This window comes from Erpetoichthys calabaricus, chromosome 1, assembly GCF_900747795.2.
Source record: "Erpetoichthys calabaricus chromosome 1, fErpCal1.3, whole genome shotgun sequence".
NCBI classification, from domain to species: domain Eukaryota; kingdom Metazoa; phylum Chordata; class Cladistia; order Polypteriformes; family Polypteridae; genus Erpetoichthys; species Erpetoichthys calabaricus.
The window spans coordinates 157,647,079-157,663,587 of NC_041394.2; the positions used below are offsets into that span (position 1 = coordinate 157,647,079).

The 16,509-nt window shown below is 35.5% G+C and overlaps 1 protein-coding gene across 2 annotated transcripts in view; it reads left to right on the plus strand.

Moving 5' to 3' along the window:
- The first annotated feature begins 7,459 nt into the window (after positions 1-7,459).
- Positions 7,460-16,509, plus strand: part of LOC114656367 (apoptosis facilitator Bcl-2-like protein 14) — a 29,148-nt gene continuing 20,098 nt past the window's right edge. For both annotated transcript variants that reach the window (XM_028807974.2, XM_028807980.2), the window contains exons 1-2: positions 7,460-7,624; positions 11,413-11,491. In XM_028807974.2, coding sequence (XP_028663807.1) covers positions 11,484-11,491 — 8 coding nt within the window. In that variant the 5' untranslated portion in view covers positions 7,460-7,624; positions 11,413-11,483. The remainder of the gene's footprint in view (positions 7,625-11,412; positions 11,492-16,509) is intronic.

Below are 16,509 nucleotides of genomic sequence, written 5' to 3' on the forward strand. Positions count from 1 at the left end.
TTATTCTAAAATGTTATTTATTAGATCCAGTGAAGTTTTAAAGTTTTGAACAGACCCAATAAATGAGAATTTCATTTTCTCCAATTTCATATAGTACATAACATACCTACTGACTTAAAAAAGGTGGGCTAGGATATTTCCTGTTGAGCAAAATACAGGTAAGTCTTCGCACTAGCAAAGGCAATTACAGTTTGTTTGTCCTTCTCCACTTTAAGCCCATCTGGAAGTACACCAAACACAGCTGTTAATGGGTTAGGAGGGATTGTGACACCAAGGCTGTCTGAAAGGCATTTAAAGATTTTGGTCCAGAATGATGTTAATTTGGTGCACACCCAAAATATTTGGCTGAGTGATGTTGGAGCTCAATTGCAACATTTGCAGGTTGGATCTTGTCCTGAAAACATTTCAGACAATTTTAAATGAGACAGATGTGCTTGATATAAGATTTTAAGCTTAGTTGTATGCTCTGCGCATATGAAGCTAGAGTGAATTTTGTGTGTCTGCCTTTCACTTCTTTTTTGAAATGCTGAGTAAGAGATCTCCCACTGTACAATGGGATCTTGGAAAGGAAGAGACATGAAAATGTTTTTCTATATTATAGAAACGCTGTCTGAGTCTTCCAGACTGATCAATATTTCTTCTGGAATAGAAATAGGTGGGAGGTGAGGAAAATTGGGCAGATTTTGTTTTGCAAAGTTTCTAATTTGGAGATAATGGAAAAATTGTGTTGATGGGAAGCTAAATTTGGAGTGTTATTGTTTGTAGAATGCAAAGACATTATCTATATACAAATCTCCAAATGATTTAATCCCGTATGTTTTCCAAACATTAAAATTGTAAATCTGAGAGAGTGGAAAATGGTGTTTAACATGTAGAGGTGCCACAGATAAAAACTTCTCTAGCTTGAAGTGCTTCCTACATTGGCTCCATGCTCTGAGTGAAGGAAGGACAATTGGGTTGTTAGCATATTGATGATAACTTGTATTTACTGGGGTACAAAGCAAGGAATATAAAGAAGTGCTGCAGGATTTCATTTCTATTGCGGACCAAGCCTGTGTGTGTTCATCAATTTGTGACAATGTCCAGGTTTTTATAGCTTGTATATTTTCTGTCCAGTAATAAAGTTGGGTGGAGCCATGCCACATTCTGCTTTAGGTCATTGTAGGGTGTTTTGAATTCCAAATAAATGAGGTTATGATTTTAATCTAATTTCTTAAATTATTTGTTAATGCATATGGGGATGTTTTGAAACAGAAAAACAAGCTTAGGAAGAATTCATCTTGACCTTGTTAATTCTCCCTGCTAAAGTGAGATGGAGTGTTGACCATCTATGCACGTCTTGTTAACATTTTTCCATGGAGACAGCAACATTTTGTTGAAAAAGAACTTTATTTACTTGTAATGTTTACCTATAGGTATTTAAACTGTTCTGCAATGATAAAAGGGAAGATATCCAATCTAATATTGTGTGCTAGAGAGTTCACTGGAAAAAGCACACTTTTATTCAAATTAATTCTGAGACCAGATATATTTTGAAATTCTGTTAGTGCTGTTAGGGCTGAGGCACTCTGAATATTCAAAGTATGAAAGTGAATAATGTGATTATGTCTCTAGCTATAACTTCCTTAAGTAAATTGAATATTGTGTTGGAAAGTAGGTAATGAATGTGTGAAAACATAACTTTAACTTGAGAGCAAGACAATTATTTTGTTGTTTTGATTTAGGATAATTATTAAATACATTTTATGTACTGAATTAAATCATTTAATGTTAGACTAATAATACAAATTAGTTACTTATGTTACTTAAAAAATCATGTATGTGATCTATATGTCTAACCATTTTGACAGTTACAGTAAATGACTGGAACCTAGTTTAACCAACAAATTATGGCCTTTTTTTTAGAGTGTTCATTAAAATATTTCTATTCACTTATACAGTATTTTAGGATGTCTTCACTTAACATATTTTTAAAATTTGCTTTGTTGTATTAACTTGATGAGAAATTTAGTAACAGAATACTGACCAAATCAAAGATATTTCTGTGAACATTGGGCTGTGGCCACATTTTTTTTTTGTAACGGGGAGCAACAAAATTCCAGCTATTGAGGCCAGTCCAAGTCCTCAGATAACATTTGTTCATAATGAGAAAAAGTACCATCTAATAGCACATACTGCTGTTAGTGAGTTTCAGATTATTGTCAATTTAAGAAATGTGGTAGATATGGATGATTGTGATTATTTCCTTGTTGAAGCTTTGAATGGTTATGTGTTTAGCATTATATAGGTAGATGAAATAAACTAAACTAATGGAACATTTTCATTCAACCACCTGTATTTTATTTTCATTAAGATACCAAACAGCTAAACTTGTGCAACACTTGAACAATTCAGGAAATCACATTTTGTAAAACTTTATACAAAATTACTGTATTTCGGTATTTGATTTTTGGTCATTCTTATCAAAGTTAAACTGCAATTTATTTTTGCTAATGTGTGTATCATAAAACAAGGGGTAACCATAAATTGATACTTTGGTTATGAAGAATTAGTTTAAGAACATATTTTTCATTTGTAAATCATAATTATCTATAATCTTTTTACAAACTCTTGAATTCTGGGAAACAGTGTTTTTTTCCATTATTATGATAATTTTCCAGGGGATCAATTGTCTGGGGAAATTCACGTAAATTTCTCCTGTTCAATAGGTAGAATAATTTTACTGTTCTCCCCACAATCACCCCCCCCCCCCCCCCCCCCCCACCCCCAAATGGCTACTACAGAATAATCAAGGCAAAAAAAGATGTTGAAAATCTATAAAAGGCATCAGAAATGTTATGTTTCCTTCTGAAGAAAATGAGTGATTTGTACATGTGAATCGGAATTCATTCAATGTCTTATTTTAGAAATGTAAAATACAGGTGCATACCCATGGCTGCAGATTCTTTTAAGTCACAATTAAACCCTTTCAGTTCGTTTATGTACCAAGCTTCCAGTCAGCACTGAGTGATTTCCTCTGTTGTTCTGCATACTCACCCAGATTTTTTTTAAATATATATATATTTATATATATATACTGTATATATATATATATATATATATATATATATATATATATATATATATATATATATATATATATATATATATATATATATGAGGTCTACCAAATTGTTTATAGCGGTGCTAAAGAAGTCTGTAACAGTTTCAGCCCAGTTAATGTTGGAACATTGTAGAAACATCAGTGGTGCTCTGTATCATTGTATTTATCCATGAACTACTAGTTTCCATCTAATAGGCCTATAATTGTTATCTATGTGCCATATAAAATTGGGACATGGCATAGAGTAAATGAGATATTGTGTTCCTTCATCTTAATACTAAAGTCAGCCATTTTTATTGACTCCTTTAGACAATTTCTTTGAACCACAATGTTTCTTCCATGCAGATATCCATTGAGCATCACTTATCCTATATGGGGATGTTCTGTCTTGATCTTGGACACTGAAGAATCCAGTTCTTCATCTCTAAGAAGTGTAAATTTTACTATGTTGTACTCTCTCATCTTGTACTGTTGGTTTTGAAATATGAAAGATAGATGCTACTTCTGTCAAGATGTTCCTTTTAGTATCGAATAAGTAGGAAAAAAACACTAGTTAATATCTAAACGTAATATGTAATATACTTAAAGTTGCTATTGGAACCTATGTGTTTATACAGTGGCGTGCAAAAGTTTGGGCGACTCTGTCAAAATTTTTCTTATTGTGAATAAGTAAATAGAAGATGAACTGATCTCCCAAAGGCATCAACTTAAAGATGCTAGTTTTTTTCAGCATTTTAAGCAAGATTCATTTTACAAAACAAAAATACAGTAGAGTGAAGAAAGGAAAGGAGCACTCTGCAAATTTTGGCCAATCCAAAAGATCTGAGATCTTAGATAACTTTTGCAAATGCCTCAGACCTTAATTAGCTAATTGGAACTATGGCTTGTTCACAGGCATTGTTAAGAAAGGCCAGGTATTTTTCAAAACTGTATAAATACTCTGACAACTCAAATCTTGTCCCAGCAGTCAGCAGACTTAGATTCTTCAAGGTAGCTGTCTAGCACCCTGAAAAATAATTCATGCCCACAAAGTGGGAGAAGGCTATAAGAAGATACGAAAGAATTTTTAGCTAGCCATTCCTCAGTTTGTAATGCAATTAAGAAATGACAGTTAAAAGGAATGGTGGAAGTCAAGTTGAGGTCTAGGAGACCAAGAAAATGTTCTAATAAAACTGCTCATTGGATTGCTAGAAAGGCAAATCAAACCCAAATTTTATCTGCAAAAGACCTTCAGGAAGAGTTAACAAACTCTGGAGTGGTGGTGCACTGTTCTACTGTGTAGTGACCCCTGCACAAAAGAGTCCATCCATCCATTTTCCAACCCGCTGAATCCGAACACAGGGTCACGGGGGTCTGCTGGAGCCAATCCCAGCCAACACAGGGCACAAGGCAGGGAACCAACCCTGGGCAGGGTGCCAACCCACCGCAGGACACACACAAACACACCCACACACCAAGCACACACTAGGGCCAATTTAGAATCGCCAATCCACCTAACCTGCATGTCTTTGGACTGTGGGAGGAAACCGGAGCGCCCGGAGGAAACCCACGCAGACACGGGGAGAACATGCAAACTCCACGCAGGGAGGACCCGGGAAGCAAACCCAGGTCCCCAGATCTCCCAACTGCGAGGCAGCAGCGCTACCCACTACGCCACCGTGCCGCCCAATATATACATGTATTACATAATAAATTTCTAAAATGTGTTGTGGTGAAAATAACCATTAGCTGTTTACAGATATTCTTCTTATTCCTTCTGAACTACAGCATATGTGATGCAGAGTGGTGCCCTAAGTGGAAGTACCTTGGTGGAAATGTCTAAACTGAAGAAAGCCCTTATTAAAAAGTGCCACACAAGAGCCTGTAAGGGCAGCAACAATTAACGCGGAAAAGGACTTGTTATTTATTCTCTTTTCCTATGTAATATTTCTCCTCTTTTTTTTCCCCATCACTGCAAAACTAGGTAATATAAAATGTTACAATGTAAAGCAGTCACACAGCAAAATGCATGCATTACTCTGCTTTTGGTAAAATATGGTTTAAATATTATATACAATATTTTACTATAATTTATATATATAGTACGAGGGGCGTTCAATAATTTATCTACCTCAATGGAAAATAAAAGTGTTTTTAAAAAATTTTTTATTTTACAATATAGTCCCCTGATAGCTCCATACACTTCGTCACTTTTCATGCAATGACTTTAACCCTTTTGAAAAAATCCCTTCTGTTTGAATTTCAAACCAGGACATCACAGCCGCCTTGATGTCTTCATCACTTGAAAACCGCTGTCCATAGAGAGATTTCTCCAAAACGCGGAACAGGAAGTAGTCTGAGGGAGCCCGGTCAGGACTGTAGAGTGGATGGTTCAGCTGCTGAAACCCACATTCTCAGATGGCAGCCTGTGATAGATGTGACATGTGAACCAGTGCATTGTCGTGAAGAAGCTTACTTGGTTTGTACAAGGACTCTCCTGACATCCTGTCTGTTGGAATGTTAGACTCGCACTGAGCCACAACTGTGCATGAGTATCATTTGAGACATTGCGACTTTCTTTCATATTCAGGTAGATAAATTATTGAACCTCCCTCATATATTTATTATGTATTATAAAATATTAGCAATATAAACTATAATAAATGTAAATATTTATTATTTACAAGAATATAGAATTTTTGGGGGAAGACTAAGGCCTATACTTGCCTGCTTGAGTTGCTTTTAAATAGTTTTGATGTTCATGACATAGAGGTTCAAATAACTTTTTTATTATACGATACGCTTACATTGAACAACTGCTCATTTTGTTTGTCAGTTTGTCCGTTTTCAAAATTTTAACATTGGCTTAAATAGGAACTTTTGTTTAAAAAGTTAAAAGATTATTTTATTCAAAGACCTGAGTAAAAATGCAAAGAAACATGTTTGATAGTAAGTTGCCACAAGTTTGAATACTGGTGAACTCTATAATTTTGCTTTACTTAATGTAATTTAAATTTACAATACATTTATTTTGAATGTATTTACTGTTGTTGTTTTTCAAGTTTTAACTGCATTGCTATTGAGATATCAGATACAGTAGATACTGTACTTTGCTCCAGTAAGGCTCTTGGGTTGCTTTTATTTAGTACAGGGCAAAACAAGTCATTATTAAGGCTTAGATTGTACACTACTGAGGTCTCTTTACTTTTCCCTTTTTCTCAGTCTTGTATCAGAATTTTGTCTCCATCTTAGGTCTGTTTTTTCTCTGTTTTCTTGATAGTCCTCCTAAGTCATTTTTGGACAATTACATGAGTGAAAGCTGAAACCTAAACAATTCAGTAATGAGAATCAAAATTGTACTAAATTGAGCACTAAATAGGACATCACTGAGCAATATTTTTTTCCTCTGGGCACCTACACATATAATACTTGACACATTTTAAATCTTGGATATATTATTTAAAATGACATACAATACAATACAATAAGAAGAGAGGAAACATGCCCTCACGTTTTTGTGTTGTATACATGTTTAATAGTAAACAATGAATACTGTAAATAAGTAGTATTCATAGTATCCATAAAACAAAATACAGAACACTTTTCAGATTATGAACTATTAAGAATTTCAGTATTTCCTGTAAGAGGTGGTGGGCATTTAAACTTGTGTGGATTTTAGTCAGCCATAAAGATCAGAAACATGTATGTTGCCAGATTGCATGGTTTGTTAGAGGGTACAGTATTTCTGAGAAAAGGAAAATGTCAGCATACAGAAACAGGTATTAACTTGTTAGTTTACAAATTGTGATTCTTATTGGAAATGACAAACACCTCTGCCACAGGAAAATCCCAGTTTCCATTTTAAACCAGATTGCTTCCAAACCTAAACTGAGCTTCTTTTAGTGTAAACTAGCTGTTTGTTTCATTGGATTTCCTCGTGTAATTTTTTTAGTAAACCAAAAACAAAACTAAGTAGGAAAATTAGTATGTTAAGTTAAACGATTGAATATGTGATTTTTTTTTTCAACTTGATGATGATATAATAGAACTTCCTACAATGTGACATAGGCCTATATCCACCTAGGTTCTTGAATATTTCTGACAGTCCATATTCATATTTTAAATATCCTGAGCAAATAAACCCACACTACAATGAAGTCTTGGAAAAATTATTATGTATGTGAACGTGTGTGTGTGTAATTTGAACTAGTCCTCTCCTCCAGATGTAATATACTATTATTATATGAATAAGGGCACGTATCGTCGTCACGTCAGCTACTTTGTTAAAAACGAAATTCTGCGTGCCCTGCTGCGATAAACGTGTCAAAGCTAGCTCGCTATGAGAGGACTAGTCACGGGATTTCAAGTTTAAATAGTCGTGACGTGACATATGACATGACGCATGAAAAGGCGTGCCAAGGCACTATAAAATATTAGGGAAATCCCACTGTGTCTGGTTACGTATCATTCGGCAGAAGAGAAGACTTACTTTCACGGATTAACTGGAAAATACATGCCAGCTAATTACTAACGACTCTTCACGTAAGTTTACATCGCGAATGGGGTTTCAGGGTAAGGGGGAAGCATTTCTGTGAAAGGTTTCGACCAGTAACCCTGCGTTAAGGAAATGTCTGTACTTGAATTTGCCATTAAACAAGAATAAATACTGTCAAGACTAGTAGTAATCTTTTTCGACTAGATACTAGTTGTTTTTTCAAACTGAAATAACCAAACTGTAAAAGAAAGTCCGTGATTATCGGCCTGAACAGTAATCGCTTATAAAACTATAGCCACAGTTACTATTAAGTCATCGGCAAAAGAAACCCCGTCTCTTGACAGCATATCCGATATAGCTAAAGTCGATTCATGGTTTTCAACCGCGTTAATGTCAAATGGAAATTAATGGTTAAATACATATTTGATCAGGACTAGACTTACACCTTTTAACCACTGTAAAAGTTAACATGCTTGGCCCTCTTTATCCGGATGTTGTAAACGTTATATATGTTTGATCTGTTCATTAGCAAATTCATTAGTTCAGACGAAATAAATTAAACATATGCTGGATGTTATGATTCGGGCCTTTATTTAAAAAAGGACGGGTATGCGATTTTAGTTGACAGGTAGTTGCGGGTTGCAGAAAATCAAGTTTTAAATTCTACATATGAGTCTAGTCTCCCATCTGTACAGAAAACGTCCTGCCTAAAGCCTGTCAAGCAGGATTCAGAGACGTCAACAGATATTTATTTCTGTATATGTCGCCCAGACATGGCAAAGTACACTTCCAGATATTTAGTGTGTTTCCTCGTTAAACAGCATAGACAGAAGAACTCGAACACATAAATCACCCTACTGTCAGTCCGTATGTTGAAATAAACTGTGCGCATGCGTAGAGTCGTACGTGAGCTTATTACTTCAAGGACGCATGCGGACACTTGTGAGGCATTCGAGGTCCTGGAACTCGGCAGTGTCTGGTTAATAGCTTTCTTTTTAATTAATCATGACTCAGAATCAACGTTTTTCCTAAACTGACCATTCATACATTTTTTTCTAGAAGTAAAGGAATTGTAAGATATATTTTAATACAGTGAAGTAAATAACTTTTTATATCGTTAGACATAAAATACTTTGAATTATGAACATTATAAAATAAACGAAACAACAGAGCACTTTATGTACTGCCCTAAATTAAGAGAACAAATTTACAAATTAATTTTAGAATTTGACAAAAGCTAAAAACTGGGCTCTTCATCGAGTGTCCTATTTGTTTTCTGAGTGCAATGACTGAATGTTTACTGGGCACGATAAATATTGAACACAAAATGAATGAGCACAGATAGTCCATCAGAAGGATCATTGGCTTTTTGAAATGATTATATATAAATATATACTGTACTAAACATGTCGTACAGAATTAGATTAAAGCAAATCATGGTTTAATAGAAAGTGTGCTGAACATCGATCTTAGGTAAACACATTGATGACATTTATACAGATAAAACCCAAAGGAACCCAGAGGTGGGGGGTCGGGGGCGGTGGGGGTTATAGGCTTCATGAAAATTAAACACACTTAGTCTTGGAAACTGATCCCAGTTGAGGTAGTAACGATTTTCAGCCTTGTGAAAGGTCAGTTTTTGAACAATACAGTATTGACATTCAAGGTTTTTTTTTTTCCAGGCCCCTGTAATCTGTGGGCGTCCTAAAGAATACATAGATAATATTGATAGCTGTAGTGCTGCTGTTTGCAGCTGTACAGAGTTGGTCAGGTGCACCTCACTACCAGGTGTAGTACTGAAGTTTGGTTCTGGCTGGTGGCAGGGGTACAGGGAGGTGGCCTAATGTCTCATCAAGCCCAGGGTCATGTGGACTTATTATTCATCCCTGCAAGTAATAATTTATGTATTTCCTTAATCACATGAAGTAACAATTCAAAATTTTAAAAAGCTACAGGCAGTAAATTTCATTGCCATTACCCTGCACCTGCATCCTAGTTGGATGCTGCCAGAAATGACTGAAACCAGGTTTATTTGGATTTGAAAGCAAAAACATTCTGCCGTTAAAGCACATTTATGTAATGATAAATGGTGTGTTATTTACCTCTTTGTTTTCAAAAGCTCTAATAAAGTAGTATATTTCTGATGAGTTATATACTGATTATAAAACATAATATAAAATGTGTTAAAAAATTATGTAATTATAAACATATTGAAAATCAAAACATACATATTAAAATGCTTCATGGAATTGTCCATCCATTCTTCCTGTTTATTCCTGTATGTGGTCACAGGGACCAGCAGCTTTTTAAGGCATGCAGGAGCAAGCTTTGGATTGGGTAACAGTCCATCACAAGACACACTGATGGGAAAATTTAGAGTCACCATTAAGTGTCTGGAATTTTGAAAGAAAAATTTTGCTACATAGATATGGAAAGAATTAAACTCACTTCGCAGGAGCTATAGGGCAACTGCATAAATCACAAAACTACCTAGACACCACATACAATTAAAGGAACTGAAGATGCAGATGCTGATGACATAGGCTCTTGCTCTGACTCTTAACTGAAGTAAGAATATTCAATAAGTGGAATTATATGAATGGCTCAACTGGTAAACATTATACTATTAGAATAATACAGAAATGTTAATAAAACAACTGACTTCACTGTTCCTGTTGTTTCCATGGCACTTATAAAGTAATGTGGCCTATAGTTTAGCCTACTACTGTATACAGTCAGGAGCCATATATCCACCTATTACTGAATCATTTTTCGTTTCATGATCACAGGGCTTGAGTCTACCTTGGGGGCAAAGGGTGTAATGCAGGAACCATCCCTATATTTGGTACCAATCCAACATAGTGGGGAGGCCATTATTGCTTATTGTAAAGGCAATTCTCTTAAAAAAGGTGTTTAAAATATTTAAATAAATATAATTAAAACATATTCATTGCCAATATATAGCACAAAATAGAAATGATCATTAATTTGTCAACATTTTAATTTGCACGTTATTCATTTATTATAGACAATGACAATATAGATGAGTTATCAGGGTCCCAGTTTAGTGAAGTACTGTATTGTTGAAGTTTGACAATGAATTAAAAGGCGTCACAAATTTCAAAAATACAAATTCCAAAAATACATGCAACAACTTTTCTATACCTTCTGTCAATCTAAGCAAATGGAAAGGATTTTATGCAGCACTTGATATCTTCTTTCGCCTGGAAAGGCAGTCACACAGCCCTAAATATTCACAGAAAAGTTCAGTACTATAATGGTAACTACATATTACTTATCCTCCTCTTCCACCATAATTCTTACCCCCTTCCTCATTTCACTGAGTACAGTTTTCTTATTTCATACACAGATCCACCCACAAAACCACAGGAGTTGATATCGCACATCCAAGTATATCTTGACAACTCAGTTGTGTCTTGTCTCTATGGACACTTTAATTTTACCTTACAGTATATATATTTTCTCCAGCTGATTCTGTTTCTGCTTATCCTGGGTGCAGTGACATTTTCCAGGTTGGGGCAACAGACTACGGCAAGAGACATTTATTCAAACGGGGCAATTTAGACTCCTTGGTATTTGGGATGTCTGGTCAAACATAATTGGAAAAAATAAAATACTAGTGGATTAAGACAGTGCAGTCAAAGGTCACAATGCAAAAACTTCTGCCTTCATTTAAATTGTGAAATCAAGGGATTATTTTTATATTGATGTGCAGATCAATCCAAAATTTGAATATGTAGATAAAGGCTGTGCTTCCAGCAAAACTTTTATTAATCATTGAAATTAATTAAACTATTGTGTCTTGTGATTGCAGTGTGTGCTCTGAAGTGCAGACGTTTATAACCTGTGTGGAGTAAAGTGGTGTGAAGCTATATACGACTATATATGTTAAGGTAAGGTTATTAAAATTTACTAGAAAAGACTTACAACGTATCATACATTTATAGCTTTATTTCCATCAGGTATTGCCAGGCAGTGTTAGAGATACTTTTAAAAGTAATTTAATTATATTATTCATTACTTAGAAAAGAAGTAACTAAATATGTTATAAAGTTATGTGTAGAATAATAGCTTCCAGTGTTTATGTGCCCTCTAAAATTGGACCTTTTTGCTTTTTGCTGACCACAACCCAGCTTGGATGGTGTACTGCTGTATCTCATTTGTGGTACGATATTTCTGAGCTGGTAACTGCCTGACTTCAGACTGTTGCTCAAGGCATATCACTGTCTGTTGAACCCTTTCATCCCCAGTATTTTAGATATTGCCATATCACACTATAAAACAGTATTGGACACATAAATATTATGCATTAATATTTTCTTATCCGTTTTAATAAAATTTGTCACTGAAGATTTGACTATATAAAATATCAACCATTTCTATTTTTAGTTTAGTTTATTTTTAGATGTCACTTGACATAAAATCTTTAAGGATTTTTGTGATGAGATTTCTGATTTCTGAACTGCATTAATCCAATTGATCTAAGTGACATTAATTATCACTGGTCTACAAAAAATATTTTTTGTTTGCTTCTGGGAACTTCAGAGCATCTCTTTATTAAGTTTTTTACACTTGTTTCATATATGAGATTGGAATTAAGCTAGCACGTCAGATTTTTGAAATACACATCATTGACGTTTTGACACTTTTGAATATCAATATAATATATTAACACGATATCTGGAATTTGGACTATGTCCCACCAAAATTGTTTGGATGTGTTTATTCTGAAAACAAACCAGAAGATGATACCAGAGACACGTTAAAGCATGTTTATGTCAATTTACCTCAATATAAAAGTGAGGTCAGCGTGCCCAAAAATGTTGGAGGCACTCACTTTTGCGCTTGTACTGCACATCCGTCTCTCTTTGCAAGAACCAACAATAGTCACCCATCATGCTCAGAGTGAATTTTTCCAGATATCAGTTTTGTATCTTGAAGAAATCTTTCTCCATGCTCATCTCTGACATCGCTTACATTTGGTGGAAAAAAGTCGAGATGAGAATGTAAAAAATGCATCCTCAGTGACATTCTGGCTCCCGTTAGCTACTATACTTTCAGCATATTCTCCACAAGCTCAGTATAATTCTCTGCTCTGTGATTGTCAAGAAAATTCTGGACAACCTGCACAAATGAGGGTGCTGATTCAGTTGGCTTCAGTTTCCTTTTGAACTCATTGTCAAGCACCAGTTCATGTATTTCAGGGCCAATAAAAACACCTTCCTTAATTTGGGCTTCACTTTTCTCAAGACCAAACTTATTTCTTAAATGCTGAAACACATCGCCTTTACTGTCCAGTCACCCTATTTGTCCAAGACCTGGAACATCATAACTAAAAATTGGGACATGCTGAACAAAAACGGTTTTCAGATTTGGAGTCAGCAAGTGTAATTTGTTAAAGTACAGATGAAAGAATCCCAGTAGTAAAATGCTTGTTGACCAGTGTTATAAACACAGGCGGGTTCAGGCTAACTGGCACGAAAAAACTTCTGAGAACTATTTAGGGTTTACTTGAACACAATATTCTCTTTGCCAATACACTGCAAAACAGGAATTCAAAAGGCAAAGAAAATGTTTTGTTATATTGTAAAGACTATTGAAGAAAAATCAAATTGAAAACAAGTTGAACTATTGAATATATCATCTAACATTATGCTCACACTCTGTTTAGTCACATGTAGTTTTGATCACAACACTACGAAAAGATAAAGCAGCTACAGAAACTGTAAAGAAAATCAATCAGGTACATTCCTGGCTAAAGCGAATATCCTACTCTAATATTATGTTAGGAACCTAATCCATTTCTTCAAAATGCTTTAATGCATCAAAATCCTTTTTGTTAAGCCAGGGGTTCCCAGCCTAGAGTGCCTGCACCCCCAGTGTGTTGTAGACTGCATTTCACGCAGAGTGTCAAAGAGGAAGGCTGAGTCATGGCTCACCAAAATTGAGTGAGGTGTGTTGTCCAACTTTATTGTGGTGCAATCGGTATCTTGCAGTGTGCAGTCATATTTAGGTAATTTATTAGTTAGTTCTCCTGTTCTATGACAGATAAAGAGTCAAGCATTGCATGCGCAATTGTCACTTGTGAATGAGCCACAGAAATGCATATTCTCATGGGATCCTTGCTGCAGGCAGAGCTTTTGTAAAGGATAATAATTTTTACGAGAATGGAATTTCGACTTTGCAATAATCCGCAGAGAAAGGTGAAGTCTAGTATTGATTTATGTGCAAGTCCAGATCATGAAACATCACTGATTTCAAGGTTTGATTTAATTGACATTTTTGACAGGAAGGGACAAGAGGGGACTGAACTGGATGCAGCACCTGCTGCTTACACTTAGCCCATCTCTCCTTCTGGCAGCCCTGGCAGGAGTGTAGCAATTTTAACTGTGTGGTGCATCTGTTTTGAACTGCAGTGCAGGTGTTATGGGGGACAAAGCTTCTCGAATGTATCTCATTGATTAGTGGCGTGCTGGAACCTTGGGGGTCTAAAAAAAAAAACCTCAATCGTGGATTGTTTGCCATTTCCTTGCGGCACTTATGTTTCATGGGATACCCCAACCCCCAGATCATCAATCAAGGGTATGAGCTTCATGGGGGGACACATTTACAACATTATTGAGGCTTATAAAAGTAAAATTGCTCACTTTATATTTAAATTTTATGCACTGAATTAAAAACATTTTTTTTATTTAATTTGTTCACCTACAGCACTGTATGCGGTACAATTTGAAGTTCAAAAATTAGAAATTTTGACATCGTCTTTAAATGTGATAATTCTTTTGTAGGGGGTGTGAACATAAATGAAACATTTTCTAGAGGTGCATGGCATAGAAAAATGTTGGAAACCATCGGGTTAAGTAGAGAATCACATACTTGAGGATGCATGTGGAAGTTAAAGGGAAGTGTGTTTTAACAGAAGCCACCAATGTACTTCTCATATAAAAGGCCATGACTCATGACTTTTAAAACTATCTGCATGTGATACTGGGACAACATCGCTATTAGCTAAGTAAATGAGCTTGATGGGCTGAATGTTTTCTTCTTTATATGTCAGACCTTTTAAGAGATAAAACCATTTCACAAAAGGAGAAAAAGACAAATGTTCAAACCCCACCAAAGTTCCCTACTTGTTTAATAAACAGGCAACTCAGTACAATACACTGTGTCCCCATTGTTTTATATTTCTGTCTGTCTAATCCAATTTCATAAAGGTGATGGTCCTTTTTCAAAGTATGTCCTTTTCTGGTTAAGGAAAACCATCACATTAGTTTAAAATGTGAGCTCACACCAGCAAGTAACAGCTAATGTCCCAAGACAGACTGCATGTGATTATTACAGTGCCCCTACTAGTGAATTGAAAATTAAAATGTTGGAAATCTCACAGAAAAGTTTTTTTGTGATCATTTATAGTGCTCTAGTCTAGGGTTTATTGGTCTAATCTTAAGTCATTAGCTATTTGAGAAAGGTACCACATAAAGTAGAACATCCATCCATCCATTTTCCAACCTGCTGAATCTGAACACAGGGTCACGGGGGTCTGCTGGAGTCAATCCCAGCCAACACAGGGCACAAGGCAGGAACCAATCCCGGGCAGGGTGCCAACCCACCACAGTAAAGTAGAACAAGTTGAACTAATCCCATTGTACTGTTTTGTCAGGTAAACTTTACTTTATGCACAATAGAGCAGCTTTTGCTGCTCTTTGAAGATTCTACAGAACACAAGGAAGTCAGATGTTTTTTGCTTAAGACGTAACCTGTCTGAACATGCCTGTGAAAGCCTTTGTCACACCCACTGTTTCTCACATGTAAAATTCCATTATTTTGCATTGCCAAATGAAACTGTAAACTGACATTTCAAATATTTGCTGGTCTTTAAATTGTTAAACGGTGAATGTCATTGCTATGGCTAAGATAATGGACACAAATATTTGAAAGTAACAAATTTAATTGTATAATGTTCATTGAATTCTGGTGTTTAGTTTTGTGTTTTTTCAGTTGTATTTTTACACATTACTGACAACGCTGTATTGCATGTGTTTAAACCTGATTCATAAGTCAACTGATGGAAACAACACAAAAAAAATTACAAACTTAAATATGTGAAACTAACACAAAATTTGTATCAGGTCTTCTGACCCATGGATGACTGTCAGTCCAGTTGAAATAATGTGCATTTTTCAAAATGCTTCTAAATGATTTTTACAGGAAATTTGGATGACTGTAGCAAAATGATGACTCTTACACCTTTTTAATGAGCTGTGTTTGATGTGGCAAGATAATTAAACTAAACTAACAGAACACAAATCTATTCATCCTTTACAGATCTTATCCTCATAAGATCCCTTCTTAGACAGAGTGCAGTAGCCCTTTTACTCTCTCTCTCTCTCTCGCTCACACACACACACACACACACACACACACACACACACACACATACAGTATATATATACTCAAATAAGACCCACTTAAGTTGTAGGACAAATCCATAGTGCTCGACACAGATGGATGCTGGGAGTGGAGGTACCATTGTATAGGCACTCAATGAGGTAAGAGTCTGTCATGCACCATAGAGATGTTTAAAATTCCACATCAGAAAATGAGAGAGCATGTGTACATGCCAATTCAAGTTCTATAATTGTAGAATGAGCACTGGAAGATGATCCCCCAGGATGATAAAGGTTCTGCTCTAAAAAGTTACATCATTCCCAAAGAACAGTTGAAGGTGCACTCTAAGAATGTCTGACCCACGTTCCAGTAAAAGGATTCCTGCAGAAGAGAATGCAGTTCTTCTGTGGATAGCAGAAGCAGATCCCACTTGGGACAGATGAAATCTTGCTACTTAAAAGAATACAATACAGCCTAAAAGCTTATTTGCAGTCCTAGCCCATTAAAGAGTGTATAGAGGCTA